Genomic DNA, 21,872 nt, shown 5'->3' with positions numbered 1-21,872 from the left:
TGTTGGGGAAGGTTCTCTATGTACATGCTGGAGTGGTTCTCTATGTACATGGGTGGGGTAGGTCCATGTGCCTGTGGAGAGAAGATGGTCTTTGTGTGCATGGAGGGGTCCTCTTTTTATTAACCAGGCACCCCAATCTGGAAACCCAACATTGCCACTTTTTCAGACACCACATTGTGATGACATGGGACAAAGCATTTTTTTCATTCTAAGCTCTGGACAATAAGGCAAAAAAAGCCAACTGTGCTGCCAATGCTACTTCCAACCCATGTATCTTTTCAGCAATAATTGAATGCAAGTCTTTATTTCTAATTTCCAATTTAAGAGTGACTGCATTAGTAGATTGAAACATAGCCTTCTAGTTTTGATTAAGGCCTAAATTTGTACTTTGATTCCATTGCTTATTAATTCAGCCACGCTTTTCATGTATTTTCTTACTTGTGATATATTGCCAAAAGCCAAAGAGGAACAAGATTCTTTCAGTGATAGGGCGGCACAGTGCGACAGTTAGCACTGCTGCCTCACAGCACCAAGGACCAGGGTTCAATTCCCAGTTTGGGTCACTGTGTAGAGTTTGCATGTTCTCCCGTGTCTGTGTGGGTTTCCTCTGGGTGCTCCAGTTTCCTCCCACAGTCTGACAGACATGCTGGCTAGGTGCATTGGCCATACTAAATTCTCCCTCAGCGTACCCGAACAGGCCGGAGTGTGGTGACTAGGGGATTTTCACAGTAACTTCATTGCAATGTTAACATAAGCCTACTTGTGACACTAATAAATAAACTTTAAACTTGAAGCCAGACATTCCTCACCCAAACAGGCAAAATTCATGCAGGCTTTGCTTGTCCACACATGTCTGGGTCCAATTGCTCAGATCCAAATACAGGGCAAAGTAAGTACATAGGTAGAGTAGGAGGCTAATTAGCTGCTCAAGCCTATTTCGTCAGCCAATAAGATGGTTAATCTGCAACCTACCTTATTGTAATAACTCTGGAAACCTGACTGGAAAGAAACATAATTTATTTATGTTATGCAAAGAAAACCCACTACCATGGTGTTCACACAGGTCTCCATTTGGGACTAGTAGTTCAACAGGCCCAGTCCTGGGTCTACCTTATGGAAGGCATAGGTAATGAGTTCCAGCTGGACAGGCCATAGCCTGTTACCAAGGGAACTCATATTCAACAAGTCCCACAGGGAGATCAATGGTGGTGATTCCCCATGGATTTTGTGGGGTTATCGCACTTATTATACCCATTTTGTCCCATATCCCATAATACTTTTGACTGACAAATATTTACCAATCTCAGATTTAAAATTAATAATTAATTCTGAATCAATTACCATTTACAGAAGAGAGTTTCACATTTACATCATCCTTTGTGTGCAGAAGTGATTCCTAATTTCACTCATGAAAGGTCTGGCCCCAAATATATTGATTCTGCTCTCTGCCCCTCGATTCCCCAACAAGCAGAAATAACTTCTCCCAATCTCCCCTGTCTGTTTCCCTTTAATAGCTTGATTATTTTAATCAACTCACTCCTTAACCTTCTAAATTCCAGGGAATACAACCCTGGTTTACTTAATTTCTTCTTGTTGCTCAAACTTTAGAGATGTATGGCACCATGCTGTTCCCTCACAATTTGTACCCACCTTCCCCACTATCCACTTGTCCCCTTCTTATCATTTGGGGAAAGACACATTATATTGGGTCCCTTACTGATCTGGAGATGTTGGTGCGTAAATTTTGTTTTGTGTCTTCTTACAAAATGTATAAACTCTGCAACAGGATTGAAACATTGAGTGGAATTTAATGTAGGCGATGGAGGCCTCATCTGCCACAAGAGAGACAATAAGAGCCCCATGCACCCTCTTTTTTCAAAGACCCACCACATTAAGTTCCAATGGGGCACCTAACTGGGCAGCTGGGATCAGACCCAAGAGTAGAAGTCCTGCCTGCTGAAAGCTGCCGGCCAATCAGAGGCTGGCAGCACTTTATTCCTCAGAAGTGCCACTGGGAAGGTGGTGGTTGCAATTGGAAATGCTCCCACCTAAGGCCCAGGATGGATCCAGGCCACATATGAGTGATGGCAGGGAAAAGGATCACAGGGTGTTAGGGGTCATGCGGGTGGGTGGAGGAGGACGTAACTGGGGTGTGCAGCAAGATGGCTCTCAGTAGATCCCCCTTGTCATGATGTTGGGCCCCTCGGTATTGGATACCCCTGGAAGCCTACGTGAGGGTTTACTTTTCAGCCTCCCCACTTGCCACTGGATGAATACCAGCAGTGGCAGGATGAGGCCCTTACTTAAGTGGGCATTAATTTCCCATTTAGGTGCTGCAAATGGCAGTGGGGCAGCAAGGTGGTCCATTGAGCCCTCCATCCACAAATTTAATTGGGGCAGAGATGGGTAGGCAGCAGAGTCCCCACCTACCATCCTCGCCCTACCACCAAGCACACTACAGGAAGGGCATTAAATTTCACCCATTTAGTGCTAATTACCCAGTGTAAGTGGCAGTTTCGGAAGTCTTGTGGCACAGTGAGTAATGTCTATGCCTCTGAGCTAGAAGCCCTGGGTTTGCATCCCTCCCCAGGACTTGATGGCCAAGGAAGGTGTGTTCATAATGTGGTCAAACAGGTTGAGTGCGTCACTCTGCCATTCCTTCTAATACACCAATGATTGGCGGTAACAGCGAGAGAGAGTCCTAGTGGCATGGTGCCCCTCAACCTAAAAGCCCTTGGCGACAGACAAGCGACCTGTTCCAGCAATTACTAGCTATGGAAATGGATGAAAGTTTTTTATAATTCATTCATGGGATAGGGTTCATGGTTGGCCAGCATTTATTGCCCATCCCTAGTTGCCTGAGGGCAGTTGAGAGGCAACCACATTGTTATGGCTCTGGAGTCACATGTAGGCCAGTCCAGATAAGAATGGCAGATTTCCTTCTCTAAAGGGCATTAGCGAACAGATGGGTTTTACCAACAAACAACAATTGTTTCATAGTCATCAGTAGATTCATAATTTCAGATAATCTTTGTTGAATTCAAATTCTGCTGTGTTAGGGTTGGAACCCAGGCCCCAGAACATTAGCTGGATTAATAATCTAGCAATAGTACCACTAGGCCATTACGTCCCCTGAATGCACCACTAGATGCAGGATGAGAGTTGCAATGGAAGTAACAGTTTAACTAGTCCAGCAGCATCTTTCCCATTGAACAAAGAAAATTACAGCACAGGAACAGGCCTCCAAGTCTGCACTGACCATGGGGCCCGACTGAACTAAAACCTTTTCGGGGACCATATCCCACTATTCCCACTCTATTCATGTATTTGTTCAGAACCCCTTAAATGTCACTATCGTATCTGCTTTTTTTGAAAAAAATCCCACCCAGGCCCTATTCCTATAACCCCAACTATTTACCCCGCTAACCTTCCTAACACGAAGGGGCAATTTAGCATGGCCAATCCACCTGACTGGCACATCTTTGGACTGTGGGACGAAACCGGAGCACCCAGAGGAAACCTGTGCAGACACAGAAAGAACATGCAAATTCCACACAGACAGCCCGATGCTGGAATTGAACCTGGATCCCTGGTGCTGTGAGGCAGCAGTGCTAACCACTGTGCCACCGTGCTGCCCCATTGATCACCCAGTTGTGCTTCTCTTGGTTGCACCCTAGCACGTCTAAATAACCAGAAAGTTCAAAGTTCATCATTCTTACAAATATGTTAAAAAATTCATTGTTTTAACTTAGATTGAACATGTCAACTGTGATCAGAGTTCACGTGTTATATAGCTCAGACAACCCAATTCTGTTGCCTATTTGTTTATATGTTGAAATTGTGTTGTACAGCATTAGTGCTGTGTAAAATTCCTTTATCTGCTCCTTTAACTAGAGGCCTATTGTATTTATCTTAAATAGGTTAATTTTTCTGATAAATCGAGAAACAAACAAATACCTTTTTAAAAAGTATTAATTCTCAAACTAAGGATGTCATTGGCAAGGCCATCATTATTCTGCACTGTAAGGATTCTGTGGATTCCATGTTTTATGGTACATTCCTACTTGCTCCTTGACAAGTGGTAGTGGGGCTTTTGGAACTGCACCAGTTCTTGTGGTGAAGTTGTTCCCATACTCAGGTAGGGAGTTCCAGGATGTTTACCTAGCGACAATGAAGGAACGTGATATTTGTCTGAGCTGAAATGACATACAACTAGGTAATATGTGAAAGGACCCCATGCATCCTCTGTGGTGAAGTTTGCAAGTTTTGAAGCTGATGTCAAAGAAATATAAGCAATTTGTTGAACTCCATTATGAAGATAGCACCCATTTTAGCTATGCTGCACTGATGGTAGATGGAGTGTATGTGTAAAGTGGTGGATGGGCTATTAATAAAGCGTATTGCTTTGGCCTGGATGGTTATCAACCTTCTTAAGTATTGCTGCAGCTGCATCCATCCAGGGAATCGGAGACAATTCCATCACTCTTCTGATTTTTGACATGTGGATGGTACAAAGGCTTTGTGAGCTACTCATAGTAGGATACCCAGACTCTGACCTTTTCTAGTAGCCACAGCATTTTCATGGCTGGTTTAGTTGAGTTTCTGGTCAATGGCAACCCTCAGATTGGTGATAATGGGCATTAAGGGATGGTAAATGAATGTTATGGGGAGGTGGCTAGGCCTCCTCATGTTAGCAGCTCTTATTCTCTGGCATTGCATGGTGTAAATGCTGTTTACCGTATGTCACCTCAAGTCTGGATGTGATCCAAGTCTTGCTGCATGGATTTAAACAATTCAGAAAGCTTATCCTTTTGTTCAAATACTTTAACAGCCTCTCACCCCTCCCTATTTCTGTAACCCACCTCTAACCCTATAATCCTCTGAGACCTCTGTGCCTCTCTAACTCTGATTCTTTGTACAAATCTGATTTCCATCTCCTCCCCATGACAGCTTTACCTTCAGACATTTGGGCTCCAAACTCTGGAATTCCCTCCACAAACATTTCCACCTCTGTACCTTCTTCTTTGGCTGGATCTTAATTTCTGTTTGAGTACACCTCTGTGAAGCACTTTGGGATATTTTACTGTGTTAAAGGCATTTTGTCAATGCAAATTACTGAAATTGTCCTACACAACAGTTTAAATGTTTGTAATTCACCAAAACATTGTTAAGGTCCGTATTAAACAAGTCTATATTTTAAGCTCTTGACTTGCTTCTTCTTTCCTTCCTGACTTCGCAAGTTTTTGACCACATCAACTTATCACTGCCTCTCGTGTTTATCTTCTGTAGTTCTTAGCTAAGGGCTTTGGTTGCTTCCCCTCAGCCTGTGAAGACTTCAAAAAGGAAGAAAGTTTTGCTTCTTAAAATGAAAGCAAAAAAAAAAGTTGCTTTTGCTCAAAAATACTCTAATCTTGATTTATCTGATGGTGATCTCTAAAACTTGTTTTTCAAAACCCTTTCACAATGCAGAAATAAAATGAGACAGCTTTTCCCTAAAACTCAATTTGCCATCCCGCCAAGCAAAAATAAAAGGGAATATCAGAGTGAAACACAATGTTTAATGGAAAGTGTAATGACAAATTTATTAACATCAGTAACGGTTGCAGAATACATTAGGACAGTTTAGCCTTCCAGGCACTTTGAAATCTGATGGAGTTTTTCTTTAACTCTATCCCATTTGGGACAGCCAAGGGAATACTCGGAATTAGAGAAAAGTTGCTGGAAGACACTGGCAGCGTTTGGAGGTCAGATTTGATTTTAAAGATTGCTCCACGTGTCTTTCATTTGAACGACGCGTGGCATATTTTTATTTCAGTTTCTTCACTCTTTCCCCCTTCCTCTTCTGAAGATAAACTTTGGAAAGAACCTACCTGAATTCATCCTGAAATGGCCCCAGCTCTAATTTTAAGATGGTATCCCTTTGGGACTGTCTCCACTCTCCCTCCACATCCCCCCAACCCCCTCCCCCACCCCCCCACCCTCACCCCCACCCCTCCAACACCCCATCCCTCCAACACTCCCCATTCCCCACCCCCCACCCCCACACCCACCACCTCCCCCCCACCCCACCCACCCACCCCCCCAACCCCCTACCCCTCCACACAGACAGTGACCCAAGGCCAGAATTGAACCCAGTTCCTTGGCGCTGTGAGGCAGCAGTGCTAGCCACTGTGCCATCCAATACAGTGAAACGTATTGTTTCTTGCATGCTATACAGACAAAACATACCATTCCTAGAATACACAGGGGAGAGGTAAAGGATAGGTGCAAGATATAGGCCAGAATTTTACCATCCCGCCCGCCACGGGAATTGGAGCAGGCAAGGGACGGACCAGGGAAAGGCTTGTTGATCTTGGGTGGGATTTTACGGTTTCGGGATGAGCAAGGCTGTAAAGTCGTGCCCACAGTGTTGCAGTTACAATTAGGGTGAAGATCAGTTTAATATATGATAGGACCATTCAAAATTCTGATGATAGTAGAGAAGAAGCTGTGTTTGAGTACGTGAGATTCTTCTATCTTTTTCCCGATGGAAGAAGGTGGAAGGGTGTATATCCGGGATACATGGGATCCTTGATTAAGCTGGCTGCTTTCCCAAGGCAGTGGGAAGTGTAAACAGAGTCAATGGATGGGAGGCTGGTTTGCATAATGCACTGGGCTGTGTTCACAACACTTTGTAGTTTCTTGTCCTGAGATCACTGGACACGCTACATAAATGCAAATTCTTTCTTCATGAATGCTTTGGTGCCGGTGTCACCAGATAACCGTCAGCTGTAGGAATCTTGGCTGATTATTCCCTCTTCTGAAGTGTTACTATTCATTGGAGTTTCTACTGTTACTCTAGCTAAGAGAAGCTAACTTAAAGTATCCAACCTAGGGGCCTCCCAGAATTTCTGATTCAGTACAATTTTGGATGGTGCATTCTAGTGGTTAGGTTTTGGAGCTCCCATCTACCAATGATCTTGGTTCAACTACAAATCTTTTTTAAAATTTAGCTCATAGAGTTAGACCAAGAAGGGTAACTGCAGCATTAACATTGGGTGCTTGAAACAGTAATGCTGTTTCTACAAAATGCATTCAATGAAATGTTATGTAGTTCACCTCCTGAACATTCTTTATAATACTAATTGTGTTTTTATTCCCTCAGTCTCACCAATTTTTACAGATGCACCATAGAAAGCACACTTTTACGAATGCATTACAGCTTGGCATGGATCCTGCTCTGACCAAAACAGAGAAACTATGAAGGGTTGTGAACATAGCCCAGTCCATCATGCAAACCAGTCTCCCATCCACTGTCTCTGTCTACACTTCCCGCTGCCTTGGCAAAGCAGCCAGAATAATCAAGGACCCCATGCATCCCAGACTTTCTCTCCTCCACCTTCTTCTGTCAAGAAAAAGATACAAAAGTCTGAGATCATGTACCAAATGATTCAAGAACAGCTTCTTTTGATTTGATTTATTATTGTCACATGTTTTAGTATACAGTGAAAAGTATTGTTTCTTGTGTGCTATACAAAGCATGCCGTTCAGAGAGAAGGAAATAAGAGAGTGCAGAATGTAGTTATACAGTCATGGCTAGGGTGTAGAGATGACTGTTGCCATCAGACTTTGGAATGGACCATTCATATATTAAGCTGATCTTTCTCTGAACCCTAACTATGACTGTAACACTACATTCTGCGCCATTTCCTTTCCTACTCCCCTACGTATAGAAATCATAGAAACCCTATCATGCAGAAAGAGCCCATCTGGTCCATCGAGTCTGGTCTGACCACAATTCCACCCAGGCCCTACCCTTATATCCCTAGACATTTACCCACTAATCCCTCTAACCTACAAACCTCAGAACACTAAGGGGCAATTTTAGCGTGGCCAATCAATATAACCCGCACATCTTTGGACTGTGGGAGGAAAACCATGCAGACACGAGGAGAATGTGCAAGCTCCAATAAACTGGTTGGACTTTAACCTGGTGTTGTGAGACTTCTTACTGTGAGCTCCACACAGACAGCGACCCAAGCTGGGAATCGAATCCAGGTCTCTGGAGCTGTGAAGCAGCAGCGCTGACCACTGTGCTACAATGCCACCCTATACAATCTATGAACAGCATGTACTCTATGTACGCTATGTATGTACGGTGCAAGAAACAATACTTTTCACGTGTATTCCAATGCATATGACAATAATAAATCAAATATAAAAAAGAAACAATTAACTTTAATTTGCAGAAATGGAAAAAAAATGGGGAAGAAGGCAGTTTCCATACGATGCTGATAGAGGGCGGTGTGAGGCTCCTTTCCCCTGTTGGGCGCTGTGCATTGTGGGGTTTGTAGTCCCCGGTCCTCAGAGATCGGTAGCAGGCGGTGGGTGGGGAAACTACAACTCCCGGCGTGAGCCGCGCGGGGCGGAGGGGCTCAGACCCGGAGCGAGGAAGAGCCGGGGCAGAGACAGGGAGTTTTGTGCCGTGGTGCAGAGGCACAGGTAGGTTGTAGTGCAGGTAAGTGTAGGCTAGGAAACGGGGCAACAGCATCAGCATCAACTAACCAGGCAGGAGCGGAGCGGAGAGGAGAGAAGGGGTTTCCTTCGCGACAGCTTCCAAAAGGTTTTTAGGGGCTGAAGTTTTCTGGGGTTGGAGGAAACTTTCAGTTTCCCCTTTTAAAGGGGAACTTACCCAAACTGAACCTTATTTAAATGTGTTGCACGTATCTGACAACAGTGTCCTTTTGCGCACTTTACGGTTCTAAAAGCATAGTGGCTTCAGCAAGACTATTTGATCAGAAACTCTTGGGTTGTTTGCAAGTAAACACGAACTGAAGACAGGACAGAGGAGGGAAGCTTGAGAAGGGCGAAGTAAGAAGTAAGCAAGGAGGCATGCATTGCCCAGGCTCAGGAGAGTGGTGGAAAAACTTTGCTGTAGGAGTATACAAGTTCAAACATGTTTGTTGTTAATTATGAAAAGGATTATGCAGTGGGTCTGTGTACCCAAACCCCAAAATACATGTTTCACTGACTTGTGTTCCACATTGATGTTGCTGTTTGCAGCCAGTGCGCTCCAGACGTTGGTACACAGCGCAGGGAAGTTACAGCATACAACAGACCAGCCTGACCTTTATCGCTTTACCTTCCACTCAATAAATCGCTCCAAGTACTGGGCATTTGTTTGTTTTATTGCCATGAATTGCTTTGGAGCACAGTTGTTATTTTGTTTGAAGGTATCTCTTTGTGTTGCAAGAATATTACATGTTGACTTATTGTGATCATGGTCCTTTTGTTTTGAAAAAGGAGTGAAAGTGAGAAGCTGATTCATACTCGCATTGCATTACCTAGCTGAATTTTAAAAGAGGAATATATTTTGTTTTGCACACGAAAGTGGATACGACGTGTTTCACCGGGTATTGTGGTTAAAGCATCGAACGCAGCCAACTGAGTGAATCACACTTGTTGAAAATGATCTCTCTGCCAATTTACTAGTACATCATCAATCCAGTTGATGAGATTTTTTTTTTATTGTCATATAGAGAGTCAAAGAAACTGTCAAGTTTAGTGATGCCCAGCGCTAGGTTTTGCCCTGGAAATTTCTGGATGCCTGATGGACGATGGGTCTGAAGGTCTGCTTTCCATTGTTACTCAAATTCTTGCTTACACCAGTGCCCATTTTACCCAGTGGTCATTTAAACCCATGCCCCAGGTTTGATCCCTGGTTGGTGTTAAGCTATCTGAGCCGCGATGCCAAAGTTGCTGCATTTTGTTTCAGAATCGCTTGGATAGGAAGGGTAAAGCTGGTCACAGTTCTCACTCTTGCGCACTATCCAATAATCCCTACTGGAAGGGGTATATGAGTATAGATATTGTGAGGGAGATTGGGCTTAGTCCATTTCCTAATTCTTTCCACAATTGAATATGCCATTGGTTTTTGCTATGTTTACGTGCAGGTTAAATGTGATACTGGTGGATAAGCAGTAAGCTACCAAAGGAAGAGGTCTCTGGGAAGAGTAGCATAAATTAAGCAGCCCATCTTAAGTTGTATTTAAATACTTGGAGGAATTAGAGAGGGAAAATTTAGAGGAATAGTTACCTGATTAATAAAGAACATATCTGGGAGGAAAGTGATGGAGAGAGGAGGTCAAATAGAAGACAAATGTTTCTGCTGCTACATTTCAGAAGTGCAGGGGATCTTTTGGAAGCTGCACTCTCAATCCTCCAGTAACTGGGTTCGACCTTTTGTGGATGTACAGGCTAAAATTACATGTTACGACAGTCATACACAATGGGATCAAGCTTAGCTTTTGAATCAGGAATGCTGTTTCTTTGCTGAAGTTATTTAAAACACTCGGCAACAAGACGAGAGTAAGCATATTTTTGTTGCATCCATTGTAGATAGTGGATCTGACATTACAATCCAGCCGATCATGGGGGGGGCGCAATCACTGGAACTGCCTCCTGCGAAGGGACCCCATAAAGTGGGCTGCACCGACGTCATGGCTGATGGCACAAGACAGGTAAAGTATTTCGTTAGGAGATTATATTTAATGAACCTTTGTGTTTTTGCTGTCTAGTAATTTTTTTAAAATTGTTTTGTGGGATTTGGCTATCACTGGGAAGGCCAGCGTTTAATGCCCATTCCTAACTGTTCTTGTGGAGCTGATGGCAAGCTACCTTCTTGTATGTTCCTTGCACTGACACACCTACAGTGCTGTTAGGAAAGGGGTTCCATGATTTTAATCCAGCAACAGCAAAGGAATCTGGTATAGTTCCAAAACAGGATAGTGCCTGGCTTAGAAGGGAGTTTGTAGGTGTTCCCATGTGTCATAGAACATAGAACATAGAACATAGAACATTACAGCGCAGAACAGGCCCTTCGGCCCACGATGTTGCGCCGACCAGTTACAAAAACAATGACCCACTAGCCTATACCAATCCCATTTCGTCCATAAACCTATCCAGAGATCTCTTAAACGCCCCCAAACTAGACGCATTTACAACTGCTGCCTTTGTCCTGCTAGTTGGCGAGGTTGCAGCTTTGGAAGGCCTGCCATTTACAATGCATTTTGTACATGGGAGTGAATGTTTAAGACAATGGATGGGGTGCAATCAGGCAGGCTGAATGAATTATCAAACAAGGAGCTGGTGCTTATGTTGCACTTGAGGTTTCTGTAATGAAACGCTGGAAGTTCCATCTATGCGCAAGTGCAGAAATTCATGGGATTCATTGTTTATACATTATTGGGATGTGTGTGTCTTTGTCAAGTCTGACATTTTCCCATTACTAGTTGCCCTCGTGACGGTGGTGGCACTGCATTAACTGCTGCAACTTGTGTAATGAAAGCATTCCTACAGTGTTGTGAGGGGTTCCAGGATGTTGACCCAGTGGCGTTGATGGAACGGCCAATATATTTCCAAGTGAAGATATTATGCAACTTGAGAGGAACTTGGTTGTGGTGTTTCTGTGCACATGATGCCCTTATCTTTCTATGATGTGGAGATGCCAGCATTGGATTGAGGTGGGCACCATAAGTCTCACAACACCAGGTTAAAGTCCAACAGGGGAGTCTCACCTGATGAAGGAGCAGTGCTCGGAAAGCTCATGATACCAAGTAAACCTATTGGACTTTAGCCTGGTGTTGCGAGACTTCTTACTTGTCTTTCTAGGCAGCGTAGATTTAGGAATTGCTGTCGAAGAAATGTTAGGGAGTTGCTGCAGGACATCTTGTAGATAGATGGTGGAAGGAGTGAATATTTAAATTGGTGGATAAGATGCCAGTTAAGTGGGCTGTTTTGTTCTGGATGGTGTTGAGCTTTTTGAGTGTTGTCGCAGCTGCACCCATCCAGGCAAGTCAATATTGTCCATCACAGTGCAGATTGTGTGCCTGGTAGGTAGTGGAGTGACTTTGGGGAGTCACTTGTCACCCTTTGACCAACTTCAGTTTTCATGGTATTTATGTGGCTGGTCCAGTTGCGTTTCTGACCAGTCGTGACCCTATGGTTGTTGAATTCGCAGTGTACTCTGCAAAATTGCTTGTTGTTTCTGTATTGGAGGACCAGATACCTCGTGGGAGGCTTGTGCTGTGGTGTGTCTATCAGGGAAGTTGTGAGATTGGTCCCTGATGGAGCTGCAGGGACTTTGTTCCTCTTTGAGTGAAAGTTCACAATTGATCAACAGGCCCTGTATCCATGAGATATCTGGTTCAGTTTCTTACCCTTCTGTCCCTGGTCAGTGAGGCTAATTTCAGCATCACTATCACTGTCTGGCTAGCTTGACACTACATGGATGGTATAGAACATAGAACACTACGGCACAAACAGGCCCTTCGGCCCACAAGTTGTGCCGATCACATCTATACCTACCAAGCCATAGAACTATCTGTAACTCCCAATGCCATTAGATCCCATATACTCATCCAGAAGTCTTTTAAAAGACCCCAGCGATTCGCCTCTACCACCACCGACGGCAGCCGATTCCACTCACTCAGCACCCTCTGAGTGAAAAACTTTCCCCTAACATCTCCTCTGTACTTGCTCCCCAGCACCTTAAACCTGTGTCCTCTCGTAGCGACCATTTCAGCCCTGGAAAGTAGCCTCCGAGAATCCACCCTATCCTCTCAACATTTTATAAACCTCTATCAGGTTGCATCTCAACCTTTGTCTCTCCAGGGAGAAGAGTCCCAGCTCCCTCAACCTATCTTCATAAGGCATGCCTCCCAATCCAGGCAACATCCTTGTAAATCTCAACCTTGTAAATGTATGTAGGTTTCAGAACACCAAAGCTAATGCACTTGCTTGTTTGCCTCCTTCCTGAGGAGCGAAAAGGGATGCAATTTTGTGTTGCTGATGCAGCCTCTAACCCAATTCTACTTCCTGTTTATAAACATTAAAAATAAAAAAAAATGCAACCTTTTCAAAACTGTTGATGCGCCAGGAGGATAAGGGTGGCAGGCAGATGGAGATTACAGAAATGATGTAATCAAATTGGGGCTTTGATGAAGTAAGCTAGATGCTTATCTTAATTTCAACACTTAGAAGTAGGGACAGATGCATTCTGCCCCATCATACCTATTTGGTTCCTCAAGTCTGTTCCACTGTTCAATGTGATCACAACTGACCTGTTGTACAACTATCCTAACCTTTTTTTTAAGACTGTGAATGTGAAGGCACAGAATGTTGTTTTGCTGGTTATGAATTTTATTGGTCTACAATTTGATTAATGTAATCTTCTTGTCTGTGTGAGTTTCTGCCGGACGCTCTGGTTTTCTCCCACACTCCAAAGATATGCTGGTTAGGACGATTGGTCATGCTCAATTGCCCCTTAGTGTCAGAGGGTCTAGCAAAGTAAATATGTGGGGTTACAGGGAGAGGGACTGGATGGGATTGTTGTCAGTGCAGGCTCAATGAGCACTGTAGGGACTGTGATTCCATAATGGAAAGGAAGATAAGTACATGGTATCTGATTATTTAAAACCCCTTGTGTAAATTAAAGGAAATGTGCTGATTCTTAATGTTTGCATCAACTCCTGTTTAATTTGATGTCTTGAATTTTGAGATTTTGGGGTCCAGTCACTTCCATTTCAATATTTAAAGTCTGTGTCTGTAATTGTAAAACCTGAATGGCAAAGGCTTTGTTACTTTGCAGTTAAAGTCAATACAGTCTGCTGTGTGACTTCCCTGTTGCAAACAGAATATGGGGTGTGGGCTAAGCTTCTTCTCCCTCCTAGGTGACGTTCCTACAGCTAAAGGTAGAAAAAAAGGCCTTGTATTTATCTAACCTCTTTTATGATGTCAGAGTGCCCCAAAGCTCTTTTAGAAGTGAGGTCACTAAAGGAATGTGTAACCAATTTACATGTAACGATTGCAGTGTTCCAGCCAAAGGAAGGCATCCGCTTCAGTGCAGCAGTCCCTCAACAAAGAACATCCCAGCACGGGAAACAGGCCCTTCGGCCCAACGAGCCCGCGCCGCCGCATCTTCCCACACCTACCCTACCCTGTGTGTATGTGAGTGGAACCCCTAATGTAGCCAGATTCAGGGGAGAATAGTGTCAATTTGATATACCAATCAGCCTAAGAGCACATCTTTGGGGTGTGGGAGGAAACCGGAGCGCCTGGAGGAAACCCCGCAACCACAGGGAGAATGCACAAACTCCCACAGACACAGGCCCAAATCCATGTATCTGCACAGCTAGCAGTGCTAGTCACTGAGCTGTTGCGGTGCCCATCTGCTGGTCCAGGCTTAAGCACACACAACGACACAAAGTGCTAGGCCACCCCCAGAACCTCCAAGAGCAGCCCACGCACGACCCACTGTGTGCATGCCCCTCGTTTGACAACAAGGTGGACCGACCCTGTGGAATAAAAAGACAATACGTTAACATATAAAACTACATTTCCGGTGTCGTCCCGAGGCTCTGACCCTATTTAATACCCTCTACTATAACCCTCCATCCTTGCTTCGCTCATGTGTCTGTCTAAGTAAACCTTAAACAAGTCCAATGTGCCTCCCTCCACCACCCTACTCGGTAGCGCGTTTCACACTCCCACGACCCTCTGCGTGAAAAACCTTCCTGTCATATCCAAATTATACTTCTCCCCCCTCACCCTTAGATCATGACCTCTCGTAATTGTCCCCAATCTAGGGTAAAGCCTACCACTGTTTACTCTATCTATTCCCATCAGTATTTTATATACCTCTATCATATCACCCCTTAATCTCCGTCTTTCTAAGGAGAAGAGCCCCAGTTTCTCCAACCTTTCCTCGTAACTCAGTCCTTCCATGCCAGGCAACATCCTGGTAAACCTCCTCTGCACCCTCTCCAGGGTCTCCACGTCCTTCCGGTAGTAAGGTGACCAGAACTGGACGCAGTACTCCAAATGCAGTCTAACCAACGTTCTGTACAACTGAAGCATTAGACGGCAGCTCTTATACTCTATACCCCTTCCTATAAAGGCTAACATTCCATAAGCTTTCTTCACAACCTTCTCTACCTGTGTCGACACCTTCAGAGAGTTGTGCACCTGCACTCCCAGGTCCCTCTGTATCTCTGTACTCTTAATCAGTCTACCTTTTATCACATAACTCCTCCCTGCATTATTCCTTCCAAAATGCATCACCTTGCATTTGTCAGGATTAAATTCCATCTGCCATCTATCTGCCCAATATACCAACCTATCTATATCCTGCTGTGTCACCTGACAGTCCTCCTCAGTATCTGCCAATCCTACCATCTTGGTGTCATCCGCAAATTTGCTGATCACACCACGTACACCCTCTTCCAAGTCGTTTATATATACTACAAAGAGGAGAGGTCCCAGTACTGAGCCCTGCGGCACACCACTGGTGACTGGCCTCCAGCCAGAAAAGGTCCCCTGGACAACTACTCTCTCTCTCCTATTTCGCAGCCAGTTTTTGATCCACCTAGCTACCTGTCCTTGTATCCCATGTGCCTTAACCTTTTCTACCAGCCTACCGTGAGCGACTTTGTCAAACGCCTTACTGAAATGTAAGGCATTGGAAGTGCCAGCTGGATTATATGCTCATGTGGAACTTGAAACCATGATCTTCTGGCTCAGCTCTGGCACTGTGGCACCACGCATGTTCCACAGACCAGTCAAGTCGTAGCAATAATCGTGCTATGATGTGGTTGCAATTGGCCATTCCATATTGGCAAGGACATGGTTTGAACAAACTGACCAGATTCCCTGAAGAGTAGCCTGACCCAAGGGTTTCAATCACAGATTTTTGTAATTGTGGAATTTTCTTTCATACTTATTGAAACATCAGGCAAAGGGCCAAGCTCCGAATCGCACAACACAAACCAAATGGAAGCAACAGGGAAGTCGAAATAATTCATAAATTGCTGGTTAGCCGATTCTAAACATAGAGGGAGATGTAGCCTAATGGAATTATTGTTAGACTATTAATCCAGAAACTCAGCTAATGTTCTGGGGACCCAAATAAAAATACCTGGAAATAAAAATCTGATGAAAACATTGTCAATTGTTGGAAAAAGCCATTTTGTTCCTTAATGTCCTTTTGGGAAGGAACTCTGCCATTCTTATTTGTTCTGGCCTACGTGCAACTCCAGAGTTACAGTAATGTGGTTGACTCTCAATGGCCCTCAAGCAACTAGTGCAAGAAATGCTGGCCAGCCAACAAAGCCCGTGTTCCACGAATGAATAGTTTTGTTTCTAAATTAAGAAACCCGAAAGACTGGTTTACTTAGAGAAAACCAGTGAAACAGTCTGCAGTAAACACGTTGATGTTTTCTCACCCCTGAAAATTAAGTATTACCACAGAATATGGCAAGTCCCAGCCTGTCAAAATGATTCCCTGCTTACAGTGAACAGGCAGGTGTTAGAAATGTATTTGGTGTAAGTTGCTTGGCCCTGGGAGGAGTGCTTTTGTAGGGGGGTATATTTTTTCTGGAACAGCTGAGTTGTGCATCATTCATCCCTGGAAGCAGGGCAGTGGAGCTGAGAAATCAGATTGCAGTCTTGTTGCTCTGAGGTTTGTGAGTCTTTGAACAGCTTCTTTTGTGCTAGCTGCGTTTTATGTAAATAAAACTGCTGAGTTTCGCGACTAAATGTGTTACCCGTTGCACTGCTAACCTACAAGCTGAACAAACCCCTGTTTCCTGCGGCTTCCTGGTTGCCAGATCTCAGCTGGGTGTCAGTTGTGTTCTCGTAGGGAGAAATGCAAGGCAGTATGTTTTAGGGGAAATAAGGGAAGGAAACATAACTACATGGGAACATTTAAAAAATAGAAAAGCAGGGAGACATCTAAGGTCCAACATATGCAAAATGTCAATAAAGGCTGTTGTTTTTTTTAAATTGAAGATGAAAGGGTTGTTTTAAAGTTGAAGATATAAGAATTGTATCAAAGATCAGAAAGTACTTTCCAATAAGCTGGATGAATTATTGGAAAGAGAAATGGGAGCAATTCTTTTAGAGCTGTGGAACAGACTCGAGGGGTTAAATGGTCTCTTTCTGTGTTTCCAGAGGGACATAAAGTTGGTCTCAATTTCCTGGGTTAGGGATGAGGAAATCAGCCAAGGATTCCAATCACCATTGAGTGATTCTCCTGCTAGAAAGGGTATGTGTAGTGGAGAGAGAGAGGAGTGGCTGTAATGTTTGTGAGTTGAGTAATCTGCAGATGGTTGCTTCTGACATTCTCACGAGGTGAGGATGAGTTACAGGGCAGAAATTGAAGCATGTGAGCAAGCCAGAAACTTAGGGCTGGAAGGGAAACTTGAGGAGGGAAATGAAACATGCTGTTTGTTGAAAATGCCCATTTGGCAGGAACTGGAGTTGTTTTCTGGGCTGTGTCAGGAGATGTAATAACATAAAATAAGAACATAAGAAATAGGAGCAGGAGTAGGCCATCTCGCCCCTCGAGCCTGCCCCGCCATTCAACAAGATCATGGCTGATCTGAAGTGGCTCAGTTCCACTTTCCCGCTTTCTCCCCATAACCCTTAATTCCCTTGCCTACCAAAAACCTATCTACCCGTGTCTTAAATATATTTAGCGAGGTAGCCTCCACCACTTCAACGGGCAGAGAATTCCAGAGATTCACCACCCTTTGAGTGAAGAAGTTCCTCCTCAACTCCGTTCTAAACTGCCTCTCCCCCTTATCTTGAGGCCATGCCCTCTAGTCCTGCTGTCCTTTCTGAGCGGGAAGAGCCTCTCCACCTCTACCCTATCCATCTCCTTCATTATCTTATACGATATTCAGGCTACATTGTTGTAACACCTGTGGGTAGGACTGATTCACCAAAATTTGATATCTTGCTCGGCCAAATCCATAACTTCTTTTACTCAGCTGTCCCAGATGATGCTCGACTCAAGCTGGTTTCCTTCCCATATTGAATGTGTGCTGTATGTGTCCTGGGAGTGTGAAGGGCCGTGTGAAGAGATTTGCTCTGTGCTCTACCTACCAGGGATTGTTTGGGATAGTGTTAAACCTGTTTGGCACAGGGTTGTATGTTACATAGAAACGTAGGAGATTGGAGCAGGAGGCAGCCATTGGGCTCTTCGAGCCTGCTGCGCCGTTCATTACAATCATGGCTGATCATCCAATTTAATAGCCTAATCCTGTTTTTTCCCATAACCTTTGATCCCATTCACCCCAAGTGCTATATCCAGCCGCCCCTTGAATACATTCAATGTTTCAGCATCAACAATTTCCTGTGGTAATGAATTCCACAGGCTCACCACTCTTTGGGTGAAAAAATGTCTCCTCACCTCCGTCCTAAGTGGTCTACCCTGAATCCTAAGACTGTGACCCTTGGTTCTGGATTCCCCCACCATCAGGAACATCTTCCCTGCATCTACCCTATCTAGTCCTGTTAAAATTTTATAAGTCTGTATGAGATCACCCCTCATTTGTCTGAATTCCAGCAAAAACAATTTTAAACTAGTCAACCTAGTGCTGTTGTATCTTCTCCGAGACTATTAACACAGTAAGAAGTCTCACAACACCAGGTTTATTTGGTAGCACAAGCCACAAGCTTTCAGAGCGCTGGTCCTTCATCAGGTGAGTGGGATTTCAATTCACAAACAGGACATATAAAGACACAAACACAATTTACAAAGTAATGATTGGAATGCGAGTCTTTGCAGGTAATTAAGTCTGAAAGGTACAGATGATGTGAGTGGAGGGAGGATTAAGCACAGGTTAAAGAGATGTGTATTGTCTCCAACCAGGACAGTTGGGGAGATTTTGCAAGCCCAGGCAAGTCGTGGGGGTTACAGATAGTGTGACATGAACCCAAGATCACAGTTGAGGCCATTCTTGTGTGCGGAACTTGGCTATCAGTTTCTGCTCAGCGATTCTGTGTTGTCGTGTGTCATGAAGGCTGTGTTGGAGAATGCTTACCCGAAGATCAGAGGCTGAATGCCCATGACTGTTGAGATGTTCCCCAACAGGAAGAGAACACTGTTGCTTGGTGATTGTCAAGCGGTGTCGACACACGACATACAGAATCGCTGACCAGAAACTGATAGCCAACTTCCACACACATGAGGATGGCCTCAACCGGGGTCTTGGATTCATGCCACACTATCTGTAACTGCCACGACTTGCCTGGGCTTGCAAAATCTTGTAAACTGTTCTGGCTGGAAACAATACACATCTCTTTAACCTGTGCTTAGCCCTCTCTCCACTCACATTGTCTGCAACTGTAAAGACTTGATTACTTGTAAAGACTCGCATTCCAACCATTATTTTGTAAATTGAGTTTGTTTTTATATGCCCTGTTTGTGAACAGAACTCCCACTCACCTGATGAAGGAGCAGCACTCTGAAAGCTTGTGGCTCGTGCTACCAATTAAAACTGTTGGACTTTAACCTGGTGTTGTGAGACTTCTTACTGTGCTTACCCTAGTCCAACACCAGCATGCCCACATCACTATTTAATCCGACAGCCTAGAAGGAACTTCACTTGTAATAAAAATACAAAGTGCTAGAAATACTCAGCATGTTTGGAAGCATCTGGGAATGAGAACTGAATGTTTTTTTTTAATTTGATTTACTATTGTCACATGTATTAACATACACTGAAAAGTATTTTTCCTTGAACGCTATACAGACAAAACATATCATTCATAGAGAAGGAAACGAGAGAGTGTTACAGTCATTGTAAGGTGTAAAGAAAGATCAACTTAATGCAATGTAAGTCCATTCAAAAGTCGGACAGCAGCAGGGAAGAAGCTGTTCTTGAGTCAGTTGGTACGTGACTTCAGACTTTTGTACCTTTTTCCTGAAGGAAGAAAGTGGAAGAGAGAATGTCCAGGTTGCATGGGGTCCTTAGTTAAGCTGGCTGCTTTGCTGAGGCAATGGGAAGTGTAGACAGAGTCTGAGGCTGGTTTGCATGATGGATTGGGCTGGATTCATGACCTTTTGTAGTTTCTTGCGGTCTTGGGCATAGTAGGAGCCATACCAAGCTGTGATATAACCAAAAAGAATGCTTTCTGTGCTGCATCTGTAAAAGTTGGTGAGAGTCATAGCTGATATGCAAAATTTCCTTAGTCTTCTGAGAAAATAGAAGCGTTGATGGCATGGGGGGATCAGAACAGGTTGTTGGTGATTTAGGAGTCTAAAAACCTGAAGCTCTCGACTTCTATTTCATAGACAGGGGCATTTTCTCATTTACGCTTCCAGAAGTCGGTGACATTCTCCTTTGTTTTGTTGACATTGAGGGAAAGATTATTATTGCCACATCAGTTCACTAGATTCTCTCTCATTCTTGTACTCTGTCTTGTCATTGTTTGAGATCCGCGCCGCTATGGTGGTGTTGTCAGCAAACTTGAAAATCGAATTTGACCGCACAGTCATAGGTGTACAAGGAACTGAGAACCCAGCCTTGTGGAGCACTAGTGGTGAGAATCATCGTGGCAGAGGTGTTGTTGACTATCCTTACTGATTGTGATCTGTGAGCTGGGAAGTTCAGGATCCGGTCGCAGAGGGAGGTGCAGAGGCCCAGGCCATGGAGAATAGAGATGAGTTCTGTGGGAATAATGGTGTTGAAGGCTAAGCTGTAGTCAATAAATAGGAGCCTGACGTAGGTGTCCTTGTTGTCTAGATGTTCCAAGGTTGAGTGCAGGGCCAGGGAAATGGCGTCTGCTGTGGATCTGTTGCGGCAGTAGGCAAACTGTAGTGGATCCAGGTAGTCTGAGAGGAAGGAATTGATTCGTGCCATGACTAACCATTCAAAGCACTTCATGTAACGATGGTTGTCAGAGCCACCAGCTGATAGTCATTAAAGCACGTTGCTTGGTTTTTCTTAAGTACCGAGATGATGGTTGTCTTCTTGAAGCAGATAGGGATCTCAGATTGTTGTAAAGAGAGGTTGAAGATGTCTGTGAATACCTCCGCCAGCTGATCTGCGCAGCATCTGAGTATATGTCTGGTTACCCCATCCAGGCCAGTTGCTTTCTGTGGGTTGACCTTCAAGAAAGCTGCTCTGACATCTGCAATGGTGACCTCAGATACAGGGCCTCCAGGGTGGAGAGCGTGCTGTTGCTGACTTCTTGCTCAAAATGGGTGTGGAATGCATTGAGCTCATCAGGGAGGGGTGCATTGGAGCTGGCGATTTTACATGCCTTCACCTTGTAGCCTGTAATGTCTTGCAGACTTTGCCGTAGTCAGTGGGGGTTGGTGTAGCTAGCCTGGGACTCTAGCTTGATCCGGTACTGTCTTTTGGCATCTTTGATAGATCTCCTTAGACAGTATCTGACTTTCTTGTACAGGTCAGTGTCACCTGACTTGAATGCCTCAGATCTGGATTTCAGGGAACAGTGGGTATCCATGGTTTCCGATTTGGGGAACACGTTTGCTTCTTGTGAAACTTCCGGAAGCGATGAGTTCTATGCCATTGAAACGGTGGAGGGAAGGAAGAACGAAAGAGAAGGTCTGAAATAGGTTCAGGGGGAGGAGATTAGAAGAGTAAAGAAATAAAACAGAGTGCATGTGAATGGCAGTCTAATGAATGGCTCTGACTGAAAGCAAAAACAGAGAAACGAGATTCAGATCAGCACATGGCAAAAAAAAAACAGAATCAACATGGGAGACAGAGTTCCTGACCTGAAATTGTTGAACTCGATGTTGAGTCCAAAAGGCTAATTGCAAAATTAAGTGCTATTTCTTGAGCTTCCATTGAGCTTTGCTGGAACAGTGCCACAGGCTGAGGATAGGAATGTGAGTGAGAGAGCAAGGTGGTGAATTGAAATGGAAAGCAACTGGAAGCCTGGGGTTGTGCTTGCAGACTGAATGGAGGTGTTCCAAAAGGCTGAACCCAACTCTGGTCTCCCCAGTGTGAAAGAGACAACATTGTGAGCAGCAAACTCAGGAGGCTAAACTAAAAGAAAAATAAGTGAATCACTGCTGC

The 21,872-nt window shown here is 44.3% G+C and overlaps 1 protein-coding gene across 1 annotated transcript in view; it reads left to right on the top strand.

Moving 5' to 3' along the window:
• Positions 1–8,443: 8,443 nt before the first annotated feature.
• LOC145357913 (platelet-activating factor acetylhydrolase 2, cytoplasmic-like) overlaps positions 8,444–21,872 on the top strand; it is a 41,753-nt gene continuing 28,324 nt past the window's right edge. Inside the window, exons 1-2 of the mRNA XM_080211483.1 lie at positions 8,444–8,497; positions 10,378–10,499. Of these exons, the coding sequence (XP_080067609.1) occupies positions 10,410–10,499 (90 nt within the window). The 5' untranslated portion in view covers positions 8,444–8,497; positions 10,378–10,409. The remainder of the gene's footprint in view (positions 8,498–10,377; positions 10,500–21,872) is intronic.

The sequence above is a fragment of the Carcharhinus amblyrhynchos genome, chromosome 24 (genome assembly GCF_965287045.1).
Source record: "Carcharhinus amblyrhynchos chromosome 24, sCarAmb.v2.hapA, whole genome shotgun sequence".
Taxonomy (NCBI): domain Eukaryota; kingdom Metazoa; phylum Chordata; class Chondrichthyes; order Carcharhiniformes; family Carcharhinidae; genus Carcharhinus; species Carcharhinus amblyrhynchos.
The sequence above is the reverse complement of the archived record's forward strand: the minus strand, read 5'-3'. Positions and strand labels throughout refer to the sequence as shown.